General features: G+C 35.9%; 1 protein-coding gene across 2 annotated transcripts; it reads right to left on the reverse strand.

Moving 5' to 3' along the window:
- Positions 1–627: 627 nt before the first annotated feature.
- On the reverse strand, positions 628–10,885 carry Sec22 (vesicle-trafficking protein SEC22). Of its 2 annotated transcripts, XM_088274261.1 has the most exons (6): positions 10,710–10,885; positions 10,506–10,615; positions 7,920–8,040; positions 6,543–6,732; positions 5,036–5,117; positions 628–956 (listed from the first exon to the last, which is right to left on the reverse strand). In XM_088274261.1, the coding sequence occupies exons 1-6, from the start codon at positions 10,782–10,784 to the stop codon at positions 878–880; spliced, it is 657 nt and encodes a 218-aa protein (XP_088130387.1). In that variant the 5' UTR covers positions 10,785–10,885; the 3' UTR covers positions 628–877. The 2 variants fall into 2 exon arrangements, with proteins under 2 accessions (XP_088130387.1, XP_088130389.1); XM_088274263.1 differs by lacking the exon at positions 628–956 and having other exon boundaries at positions 2,636–5,117.
- Positions 10,886–10,908: the final 23 nt, after the last annotated feature.

A 10,908-nucleotide genomic window follows, 5' to 3' on the forward strand; every position in this document is an offset into this window, starting at 1 on the left:
ATTTACACAATTTTTCAGTTTTAAAATCATATTTTTAAATCATATTTTCAAATAGTGTACGGAGTGTGTGGAAGTTTTTGGTAAGGGAATTTATGAGTATTTTCATGTTTTAGGATTTAACAAACCCTGATGATAAGATTCTTGTCAAAACCGGTTGGTTAAAGTTTACAAATAATAAAAAAGTGGTTAAAACAAAGTTGTTCAATTTTATAAAGTTTATAAAATGAGCCACAAAGTATCTGCGAAAAACATTCAAGAAATTCTATAATAATAATAATAATAATAAATTTGGATAACTTATATAGCGCCATTTTCGTAAAAAAATACCTCAAGGGCGCTTCACTGTGAATGAATTAGGGAAAATATTATGGTGGAAATGATTTAGCAAACAAATGTGTTTTTAGTCTTTTTCTAAAGATCATCTCACTCTCACTATTTCTAACCATTGGTGGAAGAGCATTCCACGCCATCGGTCCATATGTTTCTTTATCTATGTTGAGATGTCAAAATGTACAACTAATCGATGTTTGATCGTTTACGGTTGGTAGCAAAAAAATTACTAGTCGGCTTTCAGTAGTCAAATGCTCCTGAGCAAGCTAATACAGTTTGTAGAAAGAAAACAACATGTAACAATCATAAACAACTTTATTGATAAGTATACAGTTACCAAACCAATAGCTAAATAAATTTACAGTATCGTTTATCTTCGTATTACTCAACATCTCAAAGCTAGACATCTTTGCAAGCAACTTCCCCAAATCGGCTTTCAAACAAAAGACATTTGGAAAAATTCATAGACAATACAATACAACTTTTTATTAAGGTGGAGACTGACCGGAGCATTGCGTCGTAACGTAACACGTTGCGATGCGAGCATTCAGGCAGTCAGTACACCGAGCCGAGCGCTCCATCCATAGTTTCGGATGCTTCCCAGATAATAGATAATGCAATGCTTTCTGAAATGATAGCAAGACATCCAAATAACACAAAAATAATATCAGTGATCAGTTATTGGTGCCATTTTATTTAAAATATAGTCAAAAGTGTTATTGTAAACCAGGGGTAACCAGACTTTTGATAACAATTAAAATTTTAAGCACTGTAATCCACGTAGCATTGAATATAAACTATGTTGGCCTCCTCCGCCTCCGTAGTATAATGCTCAGCACGCTCGGCTACCGTGCTGGAGGTCCCGGGTTCGATTCTCAGGGGGGTCAAATAAATATAAGTGATTTTTTCACTCTTATATTACCTTGGATTGGTACCGGAAGCGGAGGGCTGATCACCTTTCCTTCACGTGTTAACGATCAAGATAACACTGCGTTTATATGATGCAGTGCCCTATGCACCATCGGGGTGCGGATAAGGGTTCGGATGATTGAATGAATGTTGGCCCATCCGTTAAAACAAGTTTTGCGCAAAAAACCTTTTCATTCCTTGTGCCAAAGATATTTAATTTGCTGCCTGTAACCATTAAGAATTCCAGTAGTGATCATGTCTTTAAGAACAGTGTCCGTCGATGGTTACTTGTCGTTGGAAGGGACAAGGTAGAAAGTGATTTAATTGAAGTCCAGGTGTAATTATATTATTGTCAAACCTTTATACTGTAAATTGTTATTGTATCTATAGTATGTAATGTATATAATCTAATAATAATAAAAAAACAAATAATAATAAAATAAAAAATTGTATTAACATGTAAGTATTTTGGCTCAACACAAGCCATGCCCAAAGAGCCGTCATACATATAGTAAAAAAACTGTATGTATCCATGAAATAAATAAATAAAAAAATTTAAATAAAAGTTGTATGTGGTAAGCACTCATAAAAAATGTAACGTTACAACGCTCCGAAATGCTCCGGTCAGTCACTGCCTTAACAGTATTACGGTCGATGCTTTGGCTACCCCTGTTGTATACAATATTTTTTTTTTATCTAACCCTTATCCGCACCTAATGGTGCATAGGGCACTGCATCAAATCGCCGCAGTGTTATCTTGATCATTACTAACATGAAGGCAAGGTGATCACTCTTGCGCTTCAGTAACCAGTCAAGGGTAATATTGAATAAATATTACAGTGTTAAATCACTAATATTTATTTTCACCTCCCCCCCTGGGAATCGAACCCGGGACCTCCAGCACGGTAGCTAAACACGCTGACCATTACACAGGAGGCGGACAGTATAAATCACGGATACAATATATCGCTCACTCCTTTCAAGAACGTCATAAATCAAAAAACTTGATTTTTCAGGAGAACGTTTTTAAAGTTTAAAAATATAATGCAATGTATTAAAAATAAATATCAAGCCACTTATAGAACTTTTTACTGTGCAACAGATCTTTTGAGATAAAACCTGAAGGTTTTTCCTCCATTTGAAAAATATTTGGTATAATTAAAAAAATAATTAAACAACACCTTTTCATCAAAATGCAAAAACAACACTTTCTGCCCTGTAGCGGGTAAATATTTAGTTAAAAATATGCCGCTTTTGCTGGGATATAGTACATTTACTGGGCATTCCGAAAAAATGCACAACTGAAAATTGACGATTTTTGATTTATGACGTTCTTGAAAGGAGTGAGCGATATATCATAGTTCAAACAGTTACAATGTCAATAGAAAACCACAAATTTGGCACTGTCACTAAATTTATTGTACGATATCATAATTTACATAGAGAACATGAATAGAAGATATACAATTGGTGTTTAAAAAAAATTGTAGGTTAAAATATATAGAAATTATTTATTGATTTGGAGAACTCCATAATTTTTGTTATATTAGTCCATGATTTTTAGGGTCGACAAAATTATATATTTTTATTATTAAAAACACGTAAAAATTTCATTAGTGACAATTGTTTCCCCTTATTGGGACATTATCAAACTACTGCCAATTTTATATATATAACTTAGTAGATCCTAAAAATCTGTGTTTGATTTTAATTTTTGAATTAACTTATATAGAAATTACTGAATGAATTCTGGAATTGAATTTTTAATGAGCAAATCATAGTGGACTCATTTCTGTATGTCTAGCACAGTCTGGGTTTACGACATTTCGTTAGGTGGTTGAAGTGATCACTTTATACATTGTAAGACACGATTCAAACCATGATTGACAACCACATATGGTTGTCAATCGTGGGTAGAATGGTGGATGTTACACACTGCATAAAGTGATCGCTTAAATCAGCCAATGTCAAGGTCGTAAGCCCTGTAAATACCCAGACTTTCATATTCCTACCTTAAATAAATTTCTTCACCCAAGTCGGGATATCGATAAAAAAAATCTTGATATCATAACTCCCGAGTGTAGCAAATCCACAATTTGAGAACGAAAACCTTGCCGTACTCAAAATAATATGAATTTCATAACGATACAATTTAATAAATAATAAATAAATAATATAAACCGGAAATTATTGGATATTAACACACTTGACGGAAAAGGTATTTCTACCCGTTCGGTTGATTGATGCTTAAGGACGGTAAGGGTATTTTTACCTTCTGCGCCAACCTCATTTCAAAGTCAGAAAAAAGGAATTATTTAATGTTTTTGTATTAATATTATGTACCAATCTCTTTGTTAGGGTCTAAACTATATGTACACAAATATCAAATCCCGTCGCCAGCGGTTCGCAGGCGTATAAAACACCTGTCCGAAATATGTTGAAAAAGGAAATAAATAATATACAAATTGAACACTGTCCAATAAATGTATTCATGTACACAAAGTTGGTGAGAGAAATCAATTGTTTGATGTTTCCTTCGAGATTGCCCAGCAAGAAAATGTAATCAAAAAAGTACAAAATAAGTTTATATAAAGGTGGACTTGCCAGACGTCTCGGTTCGACCGGAACAGACCCGGTTTTACAGACAAAATCTTACTTCAAGTCCCAGTAAAACTTAAATTTGATTATAGATGGCGAAAGAGTCTAAAAATAAATAACTATGAAGGGTTATTTAGGATAATTAAAGTAAAGCCTCGATATAACGGACTAATTGGGGGGAGGCGGTGTCCAGTAAAGCCGAAAGTCCATTATTTAAAAATAGGTTGAAAATAAATCAAAAACATTTTTTTTAAATATATGAACACTGTATTTAGATATAAATAAACAATCAAATTTTAAAAAAAAAACCCTTATCCACATCCCAATGGTGCATAGGGCACTGCTTCATATAAACGCAGTATTATCTCGATCGTTTACACATGAAGAAAAGGTGATCAGCCCTCTACTTCAGGTACGAGTCCAGGGTAATATTGAATAAATATTACAGTGAAAAAAAAAAACAATAATATAGTTAAACTTCTGTATTTGACCAATAGTCAATAAATGTTATTCGATCTTCGAAATGTGATAACTTTATTTTCGGCAGTGTCGTTTTTGCTCTGGCTAGGTGCAGTCTACGGCATTTTGTCTCAAATTCTAGTTCTAGACGTATGACTGATTATCATGGCCGCTAAAAATTATTTACATGCACCGACACTTGTATTTAAGCATGTCAATATTTCTTCTTCTTCAAACCCTTATCCGCACACCAATGGTGCATAGGGCACTGCACCATGTAATCGCAGCGTTATCTTGATAGTTAACACATGAAAGAAAGATGATCAGCCCTCCGCTTCAGGTACCAGTCCAGGGTAATATCGAATAAATATTAGAGTGAAAAAATCACTTATATTTATTAATATTTACAGGACATTTAAAAAAAAATATATTTGACCAGATTTTTTGTCCGTTATATCCGAAGTCCATTGAATAGAAGTCCGTTATATCGAAGTTTTACTGTACTTTGTCATTTTTGTCGCTGTACTGTACGCTGGGAGCATTCCGGTATCCTGGTTGAACATTTCAGAAGTCCGGCAAGCCCATATAAAGGTAATATTGCTTATACAAACTGCGCTATGAATAATTATTCAAAAATCCGTACGTACAAACAAGCCACCCAACATCTTAAACTTATAAAACCCAGAAATATACTACAATCACGAGAACTAAGATACAGCCGACGGACGCCTTCACGTACATGGATTTGGTGTTTAAATACGTGGCGTCCTTTTTGTATTTCTGCGAGAGCATTGACAAATTCTGCGTCTTTGTGTCCAATTCTGCAAAAACAAAACAACATTAAAAGACAGGCCGAAAATCAGTGGAACTTCTACACGGTGACGCGTTTCAAACACAAAATACATTTTTTTTTTTCATTAAAACCCTTATCCGCACCCCATTGGTGCATAGGGCACTGCATCATATAAATGCAGTGTTATCTTGATCGTTAACACATGAAGGAAAGGTGATCAGCCCTCCGCATCCGGTACCAGTCCAAGGTAATATTGAATAAATATAAGAGTGAAAAAATTAATTAAATATTAAAATTAAATAAATAAAATAAATTAAACATTAAAATACGCTTTGAACAAACACGCGAGTCCATTTTTAGACAATTTCATTTTGACGTACTAGCAGACAGGTCAAAAGATTTGCAACGCTTCTTATAATAGCAGTCAAATGTATGACATATACTAAATATCCCTTTTGCTACATCCATCCTATTTAGTACATCGCTCACTCCTTTCAACAAACGTCATATATCAAAAAACTTGATTTTTCAGGAGATCGTGTTTTAAGTTTTAAAATATAATAAAATGTATTCAAATTAAATATCAAGCCACTTATTGAACTTTTTACTGTCCAACAGATCTTTTTAGGTAAAACCTGAATGTTTTTTCTCCATTTATTTCTTTTTTAGTATATTTTAAAAAATAATTAAACAATACCTTTTATTCAAAATGCAAAAACAACACTTTCGGCCCTGTAGCGGGTAAATATTAAGTTAAAAATATGCCTTTTTTTCTGGGACATAGTACATTTTCTAGGCATTCCAAAAACATGCACAACTGAAAATTGACAATTTTTGATATATGACGTTGTTGAAAGGAGTGAGCGACATGTCCAACCCTGAAGATAATAATAATAATAATAATTTGGATAATTTGTATGGCACCATTTTCGTAAAATACTACCTCAAGGGCGCTTTTGATGATAAGGTTCTTATCGAAACCGGTTGGAGAAAAGTACCAAATATCTTCTCTTCTTCTAACCATATCCGCACCCGATGGTGCACAGGGCACTACATCATATTGACACAATGTTATCTTGATCGTTGCTTACATGAAGGCAAGATGATCATTCCTGCGCTTCAGGGCCCAGTCCAGGGAAATAAGAGTGTAAAATCACTAATATTTATTTTCACCCCCCCCCTGGGTATCAAATCTGGTACCTCCAGCACGGTAGCTTAACACGCTAACCATTACACCGAGGAGGCAGATATAATTTTATTTTATACTTATTTTATTTTATTTTTGATACTGTTTTATAAAATGTGCCATAAAGTATCTGCAAAAAAATTCAACAAAAAATAATGTAGGCGCCTGGCGCCCGCCATTGCCACTACTGTGCAGGTGAATACTTACCGAAAAAAATGACATCACTATGTGAACAGTTGTCTAAATTTAAGAAATTCAACTACTGACCCGACAGTACAGCTCCTCGCTGGAGAACGTCGTCTATGTTCTGCACCATGATCCGCTGCACGTCTTGCAGTTGTGGCGCAAGAGCCGTCATGTTGCGTCGGGCTCGGCCGCCGTCCGCAAACGCTTTCCTGGCGCGCTGGATGTACGTGTCGAACTCGATGAAGGTGTATGGCCGGGAAACTGTGTTTACCTAGAATTAAATCGCAATATTTGGTGCAAATTCTTTATGTTGGATGTATGTATACAACTAGACGCACCAATGAGTCTATTCGCCAGGAACTACGCTTGGATGACTCTGGCCAATATCTGTACCCGACGGATTCTCCAGTTCTTTGGACACATTGCGCGTGGCAACGAGGATAGCCTGGAACGACTAGTTGTGATCGGTAGCCTGGAGGGAAAGAGAGGGAGAGGAAGATCCCCCACACGATGGACCGATCAAATTAAGACAGCAGCAGGCACCTCAGTGGTTGGAGCGCTACGTGCAGCGCAGTCAAGGGATAACTGGAGAAGAGTCATTGCTTCTGCAAGGGTCACAACCCTCAGCAATGAGGGATAAGACGGAGAAGAAGAATATATACAAGACAAAAGCTGAAAATAAAGTTCCTTGAAAGCAGCCGGGTCAGGAGTCGTAATAATCGTCGGCCATGTATGAGGAGATGCATGAATGTAGAAGAGGCGAAGAATGTTTGCAAAGACAGAGTGGTGTGGCGTTAGATTCTCGCTGCCTACCCCTGCGGGGAAGCGGCGTGATGGTTAGTTAGTTAGTTAATTTGTTCTTTTTTCAACCCTTATTCGCACCCGATGGTGCATAGGGCACTGCATCATAAATACACAGTGTTATCTTGATCGTATCGTTAACACATGAAGGAAAGGCTATCAGTCCTCCACTTCAGGTACCGTCCAGGGTAATATTGAATAAATATTACAGAAAAAATCACTATTATTTTTTTGCCCCTCCCCCTGGGAATCAACCCCCGGGACATATAGTTCGGTAGCCGAGCGTGATGACCATTACACTACAGAGGCAGACACCACTACATCATAGAAAATATATAGTGACTAGAATCTAGTTGAAATAACTATACATTTAGTGACTAGATGTATAGTTATTTCAACCTAACCTAACCACTATGCCATAGATAATATGTGGCGACTAGATGCATAGTTATTTCAACCTAACCTGACCACTATACCATAGATAATATATGGTGACTAGATGCATAGTTATTTCAACCTAACCTGACCACTATACCATAGATAATATATGGTGACTAGATGCACAGTGATTAAATGACAGTTCTTCTATAAGGTATAAAATAGATTCTCTCTTTGGATAAGGTTCGCACTATATACATTATAAGGTAAATTACTCACTCTTTTTCCATACTGATTGTGGAATTCTAGGGCAATGTCTTCCAAGAAACTGTAAGCCAATCTTTTGCTAAAGTTTCTCTCGCATAGCACTAAGTAGCAGATGTCATTCTCGATAAGGTAACTGAAATAATAAAAACATGGCGTTTAAAAAAAAATGCAGTACAAAATATCCATTTACCTGCTGAAATTGCTAAACCCAAATTTTGCAATGATATCAAATTTAAGAATTTCGAACCCTTATCCCTTATTCAAACCCTTATCCACACCCCAATGGTGCATAGGGCACTGCATCATATAAACGCAGTGTTATCTTGATCGTTAACACACGAAGAAAAGGTGATCAGCTCTCCACTTCAGGGTAATATTGAATAAATATTAAAGTGAAAAAATCACTTATATTTATTAGACCCCCTCTGGGAATCGAACCCGGGACCTCCAGAACGGTAGCCGAGCGTGCTGACCATTACGCTACGGAGGCGGACATTTAAAAATAGCAAATCTATTGTCTAAAGTAACTACTTTACCCAAGGTCTATGAACAGGCCGAAAAGCTGCAGTCATGCGACAGCTAAACATTGTCGCGTAACAGACGCTTAGAATGTTAAAAGGGGGTAATACTAACAAATAAATACACGCATACCTCACTTTACGGCCTAGATACTTTCCACAAAACTTGGCCACAAAGTGAAAAGCCGTATAAGGAATCAATTATTGTAATACAAATTCTATGGAATCGGTTCTAAATTTAATAAATATGTAACATGGTTAATATCCAAAATGCATTTATCTTTTTATTTCATTTTAATCAAAAATACATACATAATAAGTACAAATATTTGTACATAAAATAATAACAGACTCCAGAAACCAACAATAATCTATAAAGAAAAATTCATGTAAACAACTTCATGTTACATAAAATATGTGTATGTATATATACTTAAAAAAAATTAAATGGCTTTAATCTGAAGACGATGAAGAAATAGTAACCTGCAGATCACTGTCGTCATCATTTTTCGCTGGTAAGAATGGGCTTGGCTTAAAAAAATTGTCCAAAGTTGTTTGTCTCGCCTTCTTGTCTATTTCGTTATTCAGTGATTTGGCAAAAAAGTATTTTTTGCCGTTATAGCGAAACATGTTTGGCCGTAAATGGAAAACGTACCTTAATTGAAGAGGGCCGTTATAGCGAAATGCCATACAAAGATCGGCCGTATAGTGAGGTATGGGTGTATGAACTAATCATCTATGCACATCACCACAAACGTTGCATCACAAGTGATTCTTGACAGAGAAATTTTCACATAAGAATGTCAATTCATGAATAAGGTTTCTAAATTGGTTCATATACAGTGGTACCTCGACATACGAGTTTAATTCGTTCCGCAACCTTGCTCGTATCTTGAATTACTCATATCTCAAAGCAAATTTCCCCATACAAAACAATTGAACTACCATTAATCCGTTCCAACCTCCAAAATGTCACCCCCAGTTATTTTTGTTACGTGGTTTTGAATAATAAAAACGTATTTACAAATATCAAATATTTATTGCACAAAAACAAAAAAGAGAATGTAAAGAAATAAATTAGATATCCTCACTGGTCTTTGCCTTTTTCGCTACATTTTTCTCGCTTTCACCTGTAGGCCGTTTAGAAAAAAACATGTCCAAGGAGGTTTGTTTCTTCCTCCCTCTCAGAATGTTCCGGAAATGAGTTAGGCAAGTGTCATTAAAAAGGTCAGATGCACGACCTGTTGCAACTTTTTCTGGGTGTTTTTTTTCCACGAACTGTGAAACTCTCTCCCACATTCCTAAGATCTCCTTTATCTCACTTGTAGAAATAACCTCCTCCTTTGACTCCTCAAAACCAATTTCTTGCATAACCTCAGTATGCTGCTGTGACTGTAACTCTTGTATCTCCTCAGTCGTCAGTTCCTGGGTTCCTGGGAAGCACGCTGCTAACTGATCGTGATGGCGCGACTGCGTGTTACTACCGAACCGAACTCGTATCTCGAATTTCGCTCGTAACTAAAAGCAAAAAATTACTTGCTCGTCGGCTCGTATCTCGAAAAACTCGTATGTTGGGGCACTCGTATGTCGAGGTACCACTGTATATAGAACTTCCAAGAATTTGAGTAGTGTGGTTGTCAATAATGGGTAGAATTGGTGAATGTTACACGTGTGTAAAGTGATCACTTAAACCAGCCTATGACGGTCGTCAGCCCCGTAAATGCCCAGACTTCCATATTCTTCTTCATCTTTGATGACATGTCAAAAAATAATAAGAATGTCAACATAAAAGGGATATATATATTTTCACTTCCCTACATTTATATTTCAAAGATTGATACTTGAATGACAGGACTGATCACCTCAGCAACATTTAATCAACAGTCAAGATAATATTACATCAATGTGATGCAATATGAAGTGTTGAAATGTAATATTGGCTGCACATAGAAGAACCAAACCAAATCTAACCTAACCAAGTTAGGATAGTAATATAACCTGACATAACTAGATTTAATCTACATGCGAGGCACACCATCATTATGAGAACATCTTGATAAATTAAAATTTAAGTACTTACTGGAATAAATACGACCCAGTTTCTATAGAACATCGACTCGGAGACTGGGGTCCCAATTTCTTAAAAAGCAACTTAGCCTGATTTTGATATTCCAGCATATTCCTTCCAGACTGAAAGTAGAACAAAAAAATATAAAATTAGCCAAAACACTTAGAAAAAAAGCAATTATTACACATATTTGTGAAATTAGTGAATTTGCACAACCTGTTCGTCTTCCTGGATTGTCGCGGCCAGCGGGAGGCCGTCGACTATCCTCGCTATCATTGTGAGCAAAACCATTCTTGTGCTTTATTTTAAATCGTTAAAATCGCAAATTTTATTAAACTTCATAAGACTGAACCAAAAACAACATTCGGCACTAAACACACGTACAACACGTCATGTCAAAATACACGTCACTTGC

This window comes from Brachycentrus maculatus, unplaced genomic scaffold (assembly GCF_059751285.1).
Source record: "Brachycentrus maculatus isolate JH-2025_06_01 unplaced genomic scaffold, ASM5975128v1 h1tg000653l, whole genome shotgun sequence".
NCBI classification, from domain to species: Eukaryota; Metazoa; Arthropoda; class Insecta; order Trichoptera; family Brachycentridae; genus Brachycentrus; species Brachycentrus maculatus.

Bases quoted from the DNA above. Each gene is read 5' to 3' on its own strand.
- Sec22 (XM_088274261.1), bottom strand. From the start codon at position 10,784: ATGGTTTTGCTCACAATGATAGCGAGGATAGTCGACGGCCTCCCGCTG. The intron at 8,041-10,505 runs GTAAGTACTTAA...TTATTATTTCAG, and splicing joins ACTGGGTCGTATTTATTCCA to TTACCTTATCGAGAATGACA. The intron at 957-5,035 runs GTACGTGAAGGC...CTATCATTTCAG, and splicing joins TATTTAAACACCAAATCCAT to AAAGCATTGCATTATCTATT.